The following is a 16,383-nucleotide window of genomic DNA, read 5'->3' as shown; positions in this document are numbered from 1 at the left end:
TGACTAATTTGGTCCACAAAATGTAGGTATTACTATTTTCTCTATTCTACAGACGGGGAAGCCAAGGCAGAGGCCCAACAGGTTCCTGATAGGTGTCAGCATCAATGGTGTGTTGGCCTCCCAAAATGGGACGGGAAATGTTCCCTCATTTTCTATTCTCTGTGCAGGTTTGTGTGAGGTCAGTGATATTTCTTCAACTGTTTAGAGGAATTCCTCAAGGAAAACATCTGAACCTAGAATTTTCTTTGTGGGAAGATTTTAAATTATGAATTAAATTTATTTAATTGTTATAGGATTATCCAGATTTTCTATTGCTTCTAGCGTCAGTTTGGGTAAATTGTTCCATTTAAATTTCAAATTACTGTCATAAAGTTGTTCATAATATACTCTTATTAGCTTTTTAATGTTTGTAGTATCTGTGGTGATGTCCTCTTTTCATTCCTGACATTGGAATTTGTGTTTTCTTTTTTTACCCATTATTTCCAGGGGATTATCCATTCTATTAATCTCTTTTGGCTTGGTTGAGTTTCCCTGATTTTTGCTTTGTTTCATTAATTTCTGCTTTTATTTTTATTTCCTCTCATCTTTAGATTTAACTTGTTGTTCTTTTTCTAGCTTCTTGAATTGGAGCTTAGAGCATTAATTTTAACCTTTCTTCTAAAGCTATAAATTTTCCTTGAAGCACTGCTTTACCTATATCCCACAGCATTTGATATGTCATGTTTTCACTGTAGTTCACTTCAAAATATTTTACGACTTCCCTCGTGATTATTATTTGACCCACTGATTATTTAGAAGTGTGATATTTAATTTCCAAGTACTTGGAGGCTTTCTGATAGTTTTCCTGTTTTTGAGTTTTAGTTTAATTCATAGAGGACACACTTGTATGATTTCAATCCTTTGAAATTTGTTGAGACTTCATGGCCCAGGATATGGTCTATTTTGTTTAACATCCTATGTGCACACGGAAAGAACATGTATTCAACAGCTATTGGGTGAAGTGTTGTATGTATGTGAATTAAGGCAAGTGGGTTCATCCTGTTGAGACGTTGACTCAAGGATAGTGAAATAGGGACTTCCCTAGTGGTCCAGTGGTTAAGACTCTGTGCCTCCTAGGCAGGGGCCGTGGGCTCGATCCCTGGTCATGGAACTAAGATCCCACATGCCAAAAAAAAAAAAAAAAAAAAAGGATAGAGAAATAGACCAGTGGGATAGAAAAGAGTCCAGAACAGATCCTCACATACACAGTCACTTGGTGTATAATGGGGACTCTTCTCCAATTCAGTGGAAAGATGAGGGCCCTTTCAATAACTGATGATGGTCTACAGGATATCCATATAGAAAAAATGAGCTCTGACCCCCTACCACAATATTCACAGGAATTAATTTGTGATCCACCATAGATCTAAATGAGAATGCTAAAACAATTAAGCTTCTAAAAGAAAACACGGGAGAATATCCTAATAAAAAAGCACTAAACATGAGAAAAGATCGATAAATTGGATGTCACTGAGAAAATTCCTGTTCAATATAAGCAACAGCAAACCACAGAATGGCAGAAGGTATTTGCAATACCTTCCATACAATGCAAATCCAAGTACCCACCTCCAATACCAAGCCATGTGTAAGACCAGGGACAGAGCATCCAGAATATATAAAGAACCTCTAGGAATCGATACGATAATGAAGCCGGCTGTGAATCCAGGCGGCTGGTGCCAGAGCCAGGTCCTAATCACTGGGACAGTGGGGGACAGCTCCTGCCCCGTGGCCCTCCTTGAGCGCATACCGGGAACTCGCTCGGTCCTCCTTAAGCGGTGAGGCGGCGGGGAAGCTCTGGCCGTGGCTCCGCCCCGGGGTTGTCTTTCCCTTAGAAGGCAAAGCCCCAAGCCTCGCCTATCGCCCGGCGGAAAGTTGCGCTGTGCTGCCCGCACTCGCCTCGCCCCCGACGCCGCCGCCGGAGCCCCCGTAGGGCCCGAGACCCCGCGCCCTCAGCGCTCCAGCCCGGCTCAGGCGTGGACAGGGCGGGCGCCGGGGCGGGGCGCGCGTCCTCGCCAGTTTGAATGGAAGGATCCAGATCTGCGGAGACGGCGGCCAGCAGATACTGAGGCCAGCGCTCCTCCCCAGCCCCCGCGCCCGAGACATGCGGCGGGAGAGGTGAGCAGGGCGGGTCGCGCCATGGGAACGGGGAGGCCGGGGACAAACACCGAGGACGGCGAGGCGCGGAGGTGGGTGGTGGCCCCGGACGCTGGGCCGGGCCGGGGTCCCGGCTGCCGCCGGTTGGGAGCAGGTCGGGCCATGCCCCCCGCCCACGCCTCCGCCGCCCGCGCACTCGTCTTCGAGCGCGGGCACGGCGGCCCCAGAGCCAATCGCCATTTCCCCGAGGTCCTTCCTATCCCCGGCACCCGTGGGGATCTTTGAGATTGAGTTCGGCATCTAAAAGAAGGTGACACCGCGCTTTTAAAGATTTGGGGCACAAACAGGAACGCTTACCCGCAGCTGGCCGAAGCCCTTCCCCAGAGCCGCGCCGGCCCGGCCTCTCTGTGCGCTCCGGCCCGGCGCACGCACGCGATCTAGGCGCACGCCGCGCCCCTTCCACGCTCCCCGCTGCCCGCCGTTGTCGCGCGGCCGACCTTCCCCTCCGCCAGCCAGGCCGGGGCGGCGGGGCGGGCCCGTCTGAGCACCCTCTGCCCGCAGGTGCGGCGCCCCCCGCCCGCGTCCCCGCCATGGAGGTGCTGCGGCGCTCCTCGGTCTTCGCCGCCGAGATCATGGACGCCTTTGACCGCTCGCCCACCGACAAGGAGCTGGTGGCCCAGGCCAAGGCGCTCGGCCGGGAGTTCGTGCACGCGCGGCTGCTGCGCGCCGGCCTCGCCTGGAGCGCGCCGGAGCGCGCCGCGCCCGCCCCCGGCGGCCGCCTGGCCGAAGTGTGCACGGTGCTGCTGCGCCTGGGTGAGTGCGGGCCTCGGCGGGCGGGATCCCAGGCTTACCCTCCAAAGCCGGCCAGCGGGGCGGCCCTGCTGCGCCTCGGGGTACAGCTGTCCCTGCACTGGCCCGCCCGCCGGTGACCGCGCCGGCACCCGCCCCTGCTGGGCCTCGGTCTCCCCTCTGGGGCAGAGAAGGGGCTGGTCCGGTGTGCCCTGAGTAACCCGGCGCACAAGGCGGGCGCACCCAGACCGATGATCCCTCCAGCACCCCACTCTTCCAGTCCCCCCTCAGGCTCGCCTGTGCACCCGCCAAAGACCTCCCCGCATTTGCCTGCTCAGCCCGGATTTCAGACACTCTGGCCATAAAGGATAGACAGCTCCGGGAAGAATGATGTTTGGGTGGCTAAACTTCCTGAGTGACCCTTGTGCTCAGCTGGGCACAAAAATCCTTTGTCGGACCACGTGTCCTGCTGTTTGTTTTGGAGAATAGGTCCTTGCAGTTACTGGCGCAGATCCTGCCGTGGGTCGCTCTTCTCTCGATTAGGAGGCCTCTTAGGGCTCCCGGCGAAATTCAGTGCCCCAGGAGGGCTGAGCCACCGTGAGGCTAGGCAGCCCAGGATCTCACCTGGACGCTAGCTGAGTGGACATCTGGAGGTACTTGACTGTGGGGTCACACACAGCCCGGTAACTGTCTCCACCTTCTCCAAGGACCCCAGAGGGGGAGGGACCGGCCCAGCTGACTCAGTCAGTCCACCTCTCCACGGGGACTGAGGCTGCCCAGCCCTGCCACATCCAGTGTGACAGTTCCACCCCAAGCGTGTGCACACGGGGAGGTGTGGCAGCGCAGATGGAGCCCTGACCAGGTGGCTCTCCAGGGGAGCCCTGGTTGGAGGGAACGCCCTGTGAAAGCGGACGCCCTCCCCTCCTCAGGCTGGCTTGCGCGTCTGCTTGCCGTGTTTTGTGTGGACCCTGGGGGCAGGGTTGTGTAGACCTGGCCTGCACAGGAGTGTTGGGGTCCAGGGGAGACACACAGATGCCGAGGGGCCATTGCAGAGGGCTGCCAGGGGTGCGGTGTCCCGCCTGGGTCTCAGGGGAGGGGAGCAAGTGGGGTTTGGGGGATCAGCCAGAGGCCCAGAGTGCCTGGACTCCCCTGAGGTCAGCGCCCGAGCCACCTCTTCCAGTTGGGCTGTGGGGACAACACTGGGGGAGCACTCCAGAGGGTCCTGGTGGATATGGTGTCTTGACCTCCCAAGAGCCCCTGGAGTGGCCAGGAGGAGATCCTGCCTCTGCCCTGCCTGCCCCCAGCTCCATCTCCTTGCCTGCGAGCAGCGGCTCGGGGCTGCCTCTACCTTGGGCCCGGGGTCCCTACTGTTTGAACTTTCTGAAAAGCCCTGCTTTGGGCTCTGCTAATCAGACCGGGCCGGTATCTGTCCCTTCAACACTGTGACCTCAGACCCGGAGAGCCTGGGATGCTTCCGGCCAGGGCTGGAGGAGCAGAGTCCGGCCAAGTGCCCTGCGCTGGCCCTCTCAGGGGCCAGGCCTTCAGGCCCTCCTCCAGCATCCGGCCTCATCACGGCCAGTCCCTGGGGTTCAGTTCCTGCGAGATGGCTAAGGGGACCCTGGAGGGAGATGGCTTGAACCACCAAAGCATCCGCCCTTGCAGCTGCTCAGCGTGACCGCCCCTTCCCCACCAGTCATGGCCTGGAGCTGTCTCCCTGTCCCCAGCGTACCCCCAGTTCCTCCCGAGCACAGACGCCCCGCTCCTGGAGCAGCAGCAAACAGGAAGAGGCCCGGGTCGAGTTGGGGTCAGTCCCCAGTAGACCCCGGGGTCTGTATGTGGGAACAGCCAGGCCAGCCCTGGGAGTTTCCATGCTCCCTCCCGCATCGTTCTGCCAGCCTCCCCGCAGTCCTCCTCTGGTTCCAGATCTTAATTAATTAGATGGAGTGCATCTGGCCCCATGGGTGACTCGGAGCCCTTATCGCCTGGACTTCCAGTCGGAAGCGTTTTCCTGTTTGCTTTGGCGGAGAGGCGGCTGGGTTGGGGGATGCCCAGTCCGAGGGCTGTGTGGGACTCCCGGCACGTGACTGCCAGGGGCGCTGCAGCGGGTACACGTGCAGGCAGCGCCCTTGACAGGGCCTCCCGCTGCCACGTGCGGCCGCCCCATCCAGATACCCCCGCTTGGCCCCGGGAGCCGAGGTCTGACCCTGTGTGGTGCTGGCGGCCCCGGGTGGTGGCTCCTTTTCTTGGTTCACTGAATGGTGCTGGCGCCTGAGCGAGGACACCCCTGTGGGGCAGCAGCCGGGCTCCCCACCGGTGTGGGGTCGCTGACACAGTCCACGCCCATGTCGGGCTGGCTGCTTGCCTGTCAGACTACCGCCCTCCCATGCAGCTGGCTGCGGGCTGTGAGTCACTGGTCAGGCACTGCTGGGGTGCCCGCCCCACCGGCCCAGCCGGCTCTGCCCTGGGGGGAGGGTGGGCGTGGCTGGCTCGGCAGAGGGGACAGGCCCCAGAGGCAGGCCTGGGGGTGCCCACCGCACCTCCCTGGTCTTGTCCCCGGGGGTTCTGGGGTGGTGTCTCGTGGGTGGGCATGTGACGGGTCGAGGGGTCAGGAATAGGGCTGGGATCAGGGTCCCCAGCTGTGGCCGCAGGCTGAGGAGTGGGCTGGCCCCAGGCCCGCGTGGGCCCCGCACCCCGTGGGTGTGACCACCTCTGACCCGCCTGTGTGACCGCAGCGGACGAGCTGGAGCTGATCCGGCCCCGCGTCTACCGCAACGTGGCCCGCCAGCTGAACATCCCCCTGCAGTCCGAGACCGTGGTGACCGACGCCTTCCTGGCTGTGGCGGCCCAGATCGTTTCTGCAGGTAGGCCTGTGTGTCCAGGGGGCCCACACTGCTGGCATGGCCCAGGGTCTGTGGGTCAGGGCCGGGGCTGCAGCGCTGGGTGGGCTCTCAGGGGAGCCTCCCTGGGTCCAAGGACAGTGGGCCTCTTGTGCGGTCCTGGGGCTGCAGTGACCGGAAGCCCTGTCTGGGCTGCATGTCCCAGGCTGCCAGTTGGTGCTGACTGTTGGCTGGAGTGGGGTGGGGCTGTTCTGCGTGTGGCAGTACGTGTCCTGTGGGGCTTGGGCTTCTCACGGCGTGGCCGCAGGTCCCAAGCAGCCCAAGTGGGCGCCGCCAGGCTCTTTTGACGTAAGAAGTCGCCGTGTCACTGAGCCTGAGTCTGTTGGTCAGAGGCAGGTCGCAGAACAGCCCCCACAGTGGGAGGGGTGCACTAGGGTGGGAGTCCCTGGTGGAGCGGCTCACCGGCACACGTTTGGAGAATGTTGACATACCTGTCTCACCCGGCTGGCCCGCAGTCACCTGTGGATCTCCCGGAGCCTCCACCTGGGCCCTAGGAGCAGGTGACGTCTGCCCCTCCTCCGTGTGCCCTCGCCCTGAGTTCAGCTCGTGCTGCTTCCGGTCTGCACACCTGCCTCCAGGCTCCCAGGAAACTCTAGGACTCATCCCCCAAAACCCCCTCTCGTTCCCACGCCGCCTCCTGGGGCCTGCTGGGCTCCCTGAGGTCCACAGACCTCGTCTCCCCACCCGTGACCTCGTGCCCTGTTCTGGCGCCCCTGCCCTGCGTGTCCACCTCGGTCCTGTGTCCTGGTACGTAGCAGGCGCCAGGCGCTGCTGGCCATCAGGTGACCGAAGCCCCCAGCCCAGTGCAGCACCTGCCCCATCAGCCGATCCCACTGAGGTTTCCCCAGCACTGTCTGGCGCTGCCCTGGGCCTGGGGACCCTGTGATGGACGGGATGGCCAGTCCCAGCCCTCAAGGAGGGGGGCTTGGGGGCCCCAGAGCCAGAGTGTTCCCGGGGTGCATCCTGGTGGAGTGGGGGTGTGAGTGGCCACGTGGCATCGAGGGTGGGAAGGGCTTTGGGGAGGACGGGCCCCTTCTGCGGGCGGCTTTGGGTCTGTCGTCGACCAGCGGCGTGACCTTGGAACACCCCTTGCCGTTCCTTAGCCGTCGGATGGTTGGGACGGCAGCAGGGCTTTGGGGCAGAGGGCGCCGGGAGCCACAGTCCCACCCCATGGGGGACCTCCGCCCACCGGCAGAAGAAAGGAGGCCGGTGGAGGGGCTGGGGCTGCCGCATCCCATCAGAGGGCCCCCAGCCCGCTGACCGCACCCTCTGGGTGTTGCCCTGCACTGTCCCCTCTCGGGGAGGCCCCTCCGACCCCTGGTGGGCAGGCTGGCGTGGCAGGGACGCGGGACCCCCGGCTGCAGGACCCAGCCTCCAGGGCGTCACTGGGTGGCCAGGACTTCACGGGGGAGTGCCTGGGAGGGAGGGGGCTGGTGAGAGGTGTGGGATGCCCAGGAGGTCTGGCAGTCCTGACCCGGGTGCCCTCGCGGTGACCTGGGCAGGCCAGGGAAGGGAGCTGACAGCCGCCCTGGGCCCTCCCTGGGCTCCCGTCAGGCCTGACGCTGGCGCGTGGGTGGCCGCCGGTGTCTGTCTCCGCTGTCGGGTGCGCAGGCAGCTGGCTTAGAGCGAGGGCTGGCTTTAAAAGGAAGGGTCATCTCTGAGAATGCGGCTGCGGCCGCTGGTGTTCGGGACTGAGGGGGCGGGGGGCGGCTGGGCCCCGGGGAGGTGGCTGGTGTGTGGGCAGGGACAGAGGGCGGGCAGCCGGGACGAAGCGCCCACCCCTGCCTGCCCCGCTTGCTCAGTGCCTGACGGGCCCGGAGACGTGCCCAGAAGGGCTCTGGGTTCTGGAAGGAGGAGGCGGGGGCTGGGGCAGGGCGGGGAGGGGGAGGGGCGGGGAGGAAGGTGTGGCCGTGATGAATGGGCACAGGGTACCAGCGGCTTCTTTCACTTGGGGAGTTCAGTTTAAAGCCCGTGATTTTTCGCTTGAAACCAGAGCAGGATGTACTTCTCTGCGATCAAGCATCCCCGCCCCACCCAGCTGGCCCTACCCTTTTGTTGTGGTGGCCTCCACACTGCCACCTGCCCCTCTGGTGCTTTGGGGCGCCCAGCCCCTCATGGGCTGTGTGACCTGCAAGTGGTTCTTAACCTCTGTGGACCTCAGAGCCACCTGAAAGGGGAGCAGGGACAGGCTCCGTGGAGTACAGGGCTGCGGGCCACCCCTTGTGCTGCCGACGGGCTCTCAGCCCACCCCCCGACCAGCCCGTGGCTGCCGCACGCACCCTCCCGCTTCCCGCCCACCCGAGGTCTCCCTTCACCCCTTGTTCATCCCAGCCTTCCCGGTCCTCAGGCCCTCTTGCCACCAGGCAAGCTCCAGCCATCAGATGCTTGCCGGCCCTGCCCGTCTCTGCCCGCAGCCTCTCCCAAGCAGCTGGGTCTTGCACGTGCTGACCCCCCGGGCTGGATATTCCTCCCCCTCGTCGTCCCGGCCGGCCCCTCACCTGCTCTGGCTGTAGCCGGTGACGTGCACGGCTCGAGGACTGCAGGGCAGGGTTCCAGGTGGCCTCCCCACGTGGCTGAGCCCCCGCGAAGGCAGAGGCAGGGGGCGCTGTTCCAGGCTGCGTCTTGGCTGCAGGCGCTTCTCGGTTCCCTTCAGTGGAAAAACTGAAAGTTGGCAAGTGTTTTCATTTTTTTCTTCTCATTACAAGAGCAAAATATTTCACCACGGAAAGATCAGAAAACACATGAGATAAAGAACTCTCAGAAATCAGTACTAAAAAGACCACCTCACTTTAAAAAGAGCAAAGGGTCTGAATGGACATCTCTTCAAGGAAGATGTATGAACAGCCAGTACGTGCATGAGAAGTTGCTCAGTATCATCAGTCACCAGGGAAACACCCATCAAACCACAAGAAGATGCCACCTCGCGCCCACTGGGGCACTCAAGGCAAAACTTCAGAGAACTCAGCACGGGTGAGGCTGTGAAGAGTCAGGGCGTGAAGTGGTCTGGCAGCTTCTCCAATGGTAACTCTGACGGGGTCACCCCCTGACCCGGCAGTTCCGCTCCTCGGTTTTGACCCCTGAGAAAGGAAGCCACATGTCCACACAAGGGCTTGCACACGAGTGTTCAGAGCCGCGTATCCCCACGGCCGGAGGGGCCAACAGCCCACGTGCTCGTTTCCTGATGGGTGGTCCATCCACTCGATGGAACGTTATTCGGCCGTAACAAGGAATGAGGTGCTCACACCAGGACAGCACGGAGGAACCTTGAAAACATTTTGCTCAGTGAACGGAGTCAGACACAAAGTGGGACCTACTGTGTCACTGCATTCGTGAAACGTCCAGAACAGGTAATCCACAGAGACAGAGTAGATTAGAGGTTACCAGGGCTGGGGTGACAGGGGTGTGATGCTCCTGGGGACAGTGATTTGGAGTGAAAATGTCTAGAATTCGATAGTGGTGGTGGTTGTACAACATTGTCAATATGCTAAAAACACTGGATCTCACACTTTAAAAGGATGAATTTACGCTAGTGAGATTATATCTCCGTAAAAAAGAACACAAAGACCTCAAAGAAAATAGGACATACCTGAGCCCCACCTCCCAGAGACCACCCTGCCGGCACCTTCCGGACCAGGGCTTTCCTCTCCAGGTAAAACGTGGCCATCACGTGGAGCTCACCTCTCCACACAGCACCGCAGAACGCGTGTGCATTCTCTTGATCCCCGCCCTGCCATGCTGACCCTTCACCTGTCCCCTGGTGGTGGTGGGTACCTGCAGGACGCCAAGCCTGGGGGTGCCAAGGGCACAGCTGTGAGCAGCACAGAGCCCGCCAGGGCTGGCACCCACGAGCAGTTGGTCAATGGGGAGCGTGGTGTGACGGCAGCGTCACCAGGACCTGATGCCATCACGGTCTGCGTGGCCCTTAGAGGGAGGACCTTGGGCAGAGCCCTGGGGGTGAGGGAGCCCTGCAGGCAGTGGTGAGGCTGGGATAGCACGCATGAGGCCATGTCGCAGGACAAGGGGGCCTCAGAGGGGCCAGCAGCCAGCTCAGGTGGGACTTCAGACTTGGATTTACTTTGAAGGAGATGGGAAGGGACAGTAACAGGAGAGTTGGGGAGTGGCCTGGCCTGATTTACGGGGTTTTAAAATTTTCGTTGAGGTGAAATTCACATGACGTACAATTAACCATTTTATTTATTTATTATTTATTGGCTACACCACGCGGCATGTGGGATCTTAGTTCCCCGACCAAGGATTGAACCCATTCCCCCTGCAGTGGAAGCACAGAGTCCTAACCACTAGACCGCCAGGGAAGTCCCAGTTAACCATTTTAAAGTGTATGATTCAGTGGCGTTGAATGCATGCACACTATCGTGCAACCACCACCTCTCCAAGTTCTTTGCCAGTGGGAAGAACACCCATTCCCATTAGGCTGTCACTGCCTGGCCCCCTCCTGCAGCCCCCAGGGACCACTGGTCTGCTTTCTGTCTCCACGGATCTGACAGTCCTGCACATTTCATAGGAATGGACTCATACGATATGTGTGGCCTTTCAAGTCTGCTTCTTTCACTGAGCGCGATGTTTTCAAGGTTCATCAGGTTGCGGCCCTGTCAGCGCTTCCTTCCACTTTGAGGCCAAATATCATTCCGCTGTGTGGCTGGACCACATTGTGCTTTTCCACTCACTGCTTATTTACGTTTTGTCATTTCCACCTTTTGGCGACTGTGAACAGGGATTCATTCGCACTGACTTGTGCTCTTATGACAGACTGTCCCAGCTGTGGTGTGAACATGGGTTGAGGGGCATGCTTCCTCCCTGCCTGTGCTGCTTCCTTCTAGGACTCAGGCGGGGCACCCACGTTTGTGTCCTTTCACAGGTGGTGCTGGGTGCCCTCCAGCTGTCTTTTGCATCACAGTTACCAGGCTGCAGAGTTACATGGATCTTCACATTGCCACTTGGAATTTTGTCTGATAGACTATAATTTACATCGCGTTCTAATGTACACTTCTTTGTTTATCGGTGAGGGTGAGCATCTTTCATGTGTCTTTCATGTACTGTTAATGCTTCTTCTTTTGTGAATCAGCCGTTTGTATTCTGTGTTCGTATTTCTTTTGAAAGGTTTCTCTCTTTTTCTCATTGATTTATAAAATCTCTTTCTATATTAAGGAACCTTATACAACTGGCAAGCACTGTTCCCCAGACTGTCATTCATCTGTCTTTCCTCCCAGGTGGGCTCCATCTCAGTTCTGCCCCCAGTAGCTTGGTGGTCTGGGCAAGGCCATTCCTCCCGGGGCCTCAGCTTCTTTACAAGGAGAACATCCTCTGTCCTCGCCGGGCTGTGCTGGGGGCAGGCGCAGATGGAACCTGCTTCCTGTTTATCACATCCAGTGCCGAGTCACTGAGCCCCCTTGACCTGCTCAGCCTCCTCTTTGCCTTTCTGCTCCATCACCTCCTCCAGCAGATACTGGGCTGTGCAGGGTCATTGCCAGGCCCTGGCCCAGGTGTGCAGGTGTGTAACGCAGGCTCGAGACATCCCCGCCTGAGAACGACGTGTGACGGTTGCAGGACTGACCTGCAGCAGACGGTGGCTGGGACTCGCACAGCCGCCAGCTGACCGAGCTCCCCGTCTGGTGGGAGCTGTGGGTTGAGGCTGCCCCGGGTGTCGACCCCAGTCACCAGCGGAATGGCAGGGGTGTGGCTCAGAAAGGCTCAGCCCCCTCACGTGACCCTGCGGGCTGGCCTCGAGCTGGGTCTTGGTGGCCTTTGGTGACCAGCACCCATTTCTCTCCCTGCAGGAATCACCTGGGGCAAGGTTGTGTCCCTGTACTCAGTGGCTGCGGGGCTGGCCGTGGACTGCGTGCGACAGGCCCAGCCCGCCCTGGTCCACGCCCTCGTTGACTGCCTCGGGGAGTTCGTGCGCAAGACCCTGGCGACCTGGCTGCGGAGACGCGGTGGATGGGTGAGGGAATATGGCGGTGCCAGGAAGGGGGCGGTGGTTGAACGCCTGAGTGCTGGCAGTGGCAGGGGTGATCGGGGCTGGAGGAGGGGCGAGGCCGGGGCTGCCCAGCCCAGGACGGCTCCTGCGGCCCAGCTCCAGTGTGGGCCCTCTGGGTCTGACCACCCCCGACTCCAGAGCTAAAACCCGCCGCCCGCCCCCAGGGATGGTGTCAGAGTCTCCATGTCCCCGATCACCTGGCCAGGCCTCGGGGACTGCGGGGCAGCTGCACCTGTAGGAGAGCTGTTTTCTCCTCTGTAAAATGGATGGTGGGCAAAGGTGTGCAAAGCACACTGGCGGAGGGGACGGAGCTCAGCCTCTGCTGGGACTGGAGCCAGAAGGGGTGCGGTGAGGGGCCACTGGGGCTGTGATCTCATCTGAAGGCGGCACTGGGCGGGGGGATGTCACCTCCTGGATGAGTCACGTGGCTGTGGGCCTCCCGCTGTCCCATCCTGCCATCCTGTCCTGGAGCCCGGCTGAGGCTGGGCACCAGGGCAGCCAGGATGCTGATTGACACCACGGCCAAATGTTAAGCTGTAGGGATAGTACTTCATTTCTTAGCAGGACTAGAAAGAAATAAGGAAGTAAGGAGTGGCCATTCACTGGGCTTCTGGAAAGCTCAGTTCCTGCTCCTGTGCTAAGGGATTTGTCCTTCCCTGGCACCCCAGGCTCCACAGCATCTGCAGAAGGACACTGGGATGTCAGCAGGTGGCCGAGCTGGTAGCTGGTACCATGGCTGGGGGCCCAGCAGGCTCCCCTCCCTTCCCTCTCACCATCTGAATCCACCTGTTGGGTCGGGTCCCATGCTGGAGGCTTCCATCCAGCTGGACCACAAGCCTTCCCAAACGGCCTCGAGCATTCCCTCAGACGACCTGGCTGACCCGGGGTTGGGGGGGGGGGGCACAGGCCACACCCTCTCCGCTCCACTCCCTAACTGCCTCCTCGTCCCTCCCAGACGGATGTGCTCAAGTGCGTGGTCAGCACCGACCCCGGCCTCCGCTCCCACTGGCTCGTGGCTGCGCTCTGCAGCTGTGGCCGCTTCCTGAAGGCTGCGTTCTTCATGCTGCTGCCGGAGAGATGAGCTGCTGGCTTGGGCAGGGGCCGCAGCCTGGCCCCCTTACATGGGAGGCCCTCGGCCCCCGAAAGCATCACCCTCCGCCCCACCCAAGCCAGGAAGACCCTCGGAGCCCCGCGTCGAAGCTGGAAGCCCTGCCCTGAGCCCCTCCTCCACAGACCCAGGCCCTCTGGACAGGGAAGAGGGGGGCTTCCTGGCCCTGGAGCTGGGCTTCAGGGCCGACAGGGGCCCTTCCCCATCGTTCCCCCTCCCCCGGAACCCCCGCTGGTCCCCTTCTTTCTAGAGCCAGAAAGTCAGGGTCACGTCCCAGGCCCTGAAGGAAGGGAGCCGGGCCCCATCTGTGTGCGGTTCCCACGTCAGGACCTGAGCTGGCCTCGGTCCTCCTGGGCAGGGGGCCTGGACTCTGGGCCTGAAGGTGACTCTCGAGGCCGGAGGAGCTGTGGAGTGTTACTGACTCCGCCCGTGGGGCCTAAGGCTCGTGTGGTCGTTGCTGCACCTGTTTCTAGAGGGAGGGCGTGTCCCCCGCGCACCGGGGTGGGTCTCTGTGTGGCCGGGTCCTGTGGACGCGGGGGCCCACGACCGAGAAGGATGGTGTGTTTGTCCAATCCCAATAAAGTTCCGCAGCCGTGGAGGGTGACCCCGTCTGCTCCTGGTACCCGTCCTGCGACTGCCAGGGACCCGACAGATGGCAGGCCGGCCCGACGTGATGGAGCACAGGCGCACGTCTTCCCTCACCAAGGCCAACCTGTGCTGCCCTGTGCCACACCGGGCCTGCGCGCATATATGCCCGCGCGTGCTGCCCCCGTGCGTGCACCAGCAGCTGCGCCCCACGTTCCTCAGTCCCCCTCCCCCCCGCCCCCCGCCTCTGGCCTGGCAGCGGGCACACGGTGCTGGACGCGGCCTCTCTCAGCCCCGGTTCCCTTTCTGTACGACTCAGGGTGGACCAGACGGCCGCTAGGGTCTTCCCTTCCCCATCCAGCCTCCTGGGGAAGAGCCCAAAGGCGAGGTTGCCGTGCACAAGGGGGGCTGCCCCCCTTCCCCCATCGCCCACCTCCTGGCCCCAGGGCCCCCCACAGGACCCCTCTCCTCAGCTTCCTCCCAGGGGGCGGCCGCCCCTGCAAGCCCATCACCTCTCCAAGCTCTGCCTGCTCTGTCTGCATGGGACCCAGGGGCGCTCGCAGTGGGAAGTCTGGCAGATGACGAGAGGGAAGGGGGCGGGAGGAGAGGAAGGTCCCTTTGCCACCCTGCTTCCGTCACTAGGATCGATCCCTTGGTACGTCTCCAGCCTGGGAAAGTGATGTTACAGACGCTGAGTCAGGGAGGCCGCAGATTTAAGGTCACTGAGAGAGACCAGGCATCTGCGTGGACACTGGGTTAGAGGCTGCAGTGGAGGAGACACCCCGTTTCCAACAACAACAGAAGATGACATGCCGGGGTATAAACGGAGTGAGAAATGCGAAGCCCTATGTGAGGCAAACTCTGAAGGTACCTCAGAGACACCCTGGACTTGGAAGGACAGAAGAAATCCCATGTTCCAGAGGAAAATGATCTCATAAAGAAGACAGCTCTCTAAGTAGCTTTGTAAATTTAACGTAATCCTTATGAAAGTATCAGAATGTTTTTCCCCCTCTGGATCTAAACAAGCTAATTATAAAGTTCATATAGGGCTTTCCTGGTGGCGCAGTGGTTGAGAGTCCGCCTGCCGATGGCAGGGGACGCGGGTTCGTGGTCCGGGAAGATCCCACATGCCGCGGAGCGGCTGGGCCTGTGAGCCATGGCCGCTGGGCCTGCACGTCCGGAGCCTGTGCTCCGCAACGGGAGAGGCCACAACAGTGAGAGGCCCGCGTACCGCAAAAAAAAAAAAAAAAAAGCTCCTATGAGGTGGGGTGGGGGTGGGGGTGGGGGTGGGGGGGAAGGGCAAAAACAGCCGGGAAAACCCTTCAAAGAAGAGAAATGAGGAGGGTCTAGGCCTCTGCCTCTGAGTCTGTTGTTGGACCACCAGGCCCCAGGCCAAATGCATGTAGACAGGCAGGCGCAGGGTCACGGGACCCCCAGAGACAGACCCCTGTGCCTGGAGAACCAAGTCCATGATGAGGTGGGAAGAGCCGGGCTTGTGAGCAAATGTGACAAACCAGTTAACACTCAGAGACCAAATCGAATGCGTATGTCACATTAGACACAAAACAAATTCCAAACGGATCCAACAGCCAAGCATGAAAAATGAAACAAGTTCTAGAAACAATGGGTGAATTTCTTCCTAACTGGGGAGTGAGCAGAATCTTCCTCAACATGATTTAAAATCCAGGAGCAAGAAAAGACAAAATACTTTCTGGGAAAAAACCAATAACATTTAACATTTTCAAAAGTATCTGCACCTTGAGACAGGAAGCAAGGGCGGGGGGTGGGGGGGGTGGGTAGAGAGTGGGAGTGGCTTAATGGGTACGGGGGGTACGGGGTTTCTCCTTGGGGTGACAGAAGTGTCCTGGAAGTAGACAGGGTTGATGGTTGCATGACACTGGGAATGTACTAAATACCACTCAACTGTACACCTGTGGACACTGTGGAAGAGTGAAGTTCATGCTGTAACCGTGCATTTCACCTCCATGAAAGGTGGTCATTGAAAATCAGGAATACTAGGATTAATGTTTATAATTCACAAGAACTTAAAAGCTTCGAAAGTCGAGAAGAAAAAGACAAAAAAAGAGAAATGCAGGGACTTCCCTGGTGGTCCGGTGGTTACCACTCCACGCTTCTTCCACTGCAGGGGGTGTGGGTTCAATCCCTGGTTGGGGAACTAAGATCCCGAATGCGGTGTGGCACAACCAAAAAAAAGAACTGCGTGCAGGATCTCATTGCTCACCGATCAGGTTGGCCCAGATCCAAATCTGACAACAGACTCTTGTTGGTGGAGGCAAGTCCCCTCACACAACACTGCTGGGAAGCAAAATGGCACAGTCCCTGGGGGAGGGGCAACACTTGGACAAGTCACAGATGCATTTACCCTCGGACTGGCTACCTCTGGAAATCTATCCCAGAGCTACGCTGGCCAATGTCCAAAATGCCATGTACATAAAGTTATTCATTGTGACATTATTTGATCAGCAAAAGACTGGAAACAACCCAGATGCCCAGCATCAGGGTGTCTGCTGGATAAACCATGGCAGGGCTGCCTGGTGGGGCACTCAGCAGCTGGGCTATACACCCACGTGAAGCAAAATTTATCTTGTTTTACACTTTCAAAAAATAAATTATTTATTTATGTTTATTCATTTATTTTTGGCTGGGTTGGGTCTTCGTTGCTGCACGCGGGCTTTCTCTAGTTGCAGTGAGCAGGGGCTACTCTTTGTTGAGGTGCGGGCTTCTCATTGCGGTGGCTTCTCTTGTTGCGGAGCACAGGCTCTAGGGTGCACGGGCTTAGTTGCTCCACGGCATGCGGGATCTTCCCCGACCAGGGCTCGAACCCATGTCCCCTGCACTGGCAAGCGGATTCTTAA

The 16,383-nt window shown here is 59.3% G+C and overlaps 1 protein-coding gene across 6 annotated transcripts; it reads left to right on the top strand.

The window, feature by feature from the left end:
• The first annotated feature begins 1,889 nt into the window (after positions 1-1,889).
• Positions 1,890-13,526, top strand: BOK (BCL2 family apoptosis regulator BOK). 6 transcript variants are annotated; one of them, XM_060151604.1, is made up of 7 exons: positions 1,890-2,154; positions 2,695-2,946; positions 5,655-5,783; positions 8,525-8,789; positions 10,696-10,838; positions 11,615-11,778; positions 12,770-13,526. In XM_060151604.1, exons 2-7 carry the CDS (start codon positions 2,724-2,726, stop codon positions 12,893-12,895), a joined length of 1,050 nt encoding a protein of 349 aa, XP_060007587.1. In that variant the 5' UTR covers positions 1,890-2,154; positions 2,695-2,723; the 3' UTR covers positions 12,896-13,526. The 6 variants fall into 6 exon arrangements, 5 of the variants coding, with proteins under 5 accessions (XP_060007587.1, XP_060007586.1, XP_060007588.1 ...); XM_060151603.1 differs by having other exon boundaries at positions 10,696-10,844; XR_009540987.1 differs by lacking the exon at positions 10,696-10,838 and having other exon boundaries at positions 12,770-12,910.
• The last annotated feature ends 2,857 nt before the right edge of the window (positions 13,527-16,383 follow it).

The sequence above is a fragment of the Lagenorhynchus albirostris genome, chromosome 6 (assembly GCF_949774975.1).
Source record: "Lagenorhynchus albirostris chromosome 6, mLagAlb1.1, whole genome shotgun sequence".
In the NCBI taxonomy this organism is placed as follows: domain Eukaryota; kingdom Metazoa; phylum Chordata; class Mammalia; order Artiodactyla; family Delphinidae; genus Lagenorhynchus; species Lagenorhynchus albirostris.
This window is presented reverse-complemented; position numbering and strand designations above follow the sequence as displayed.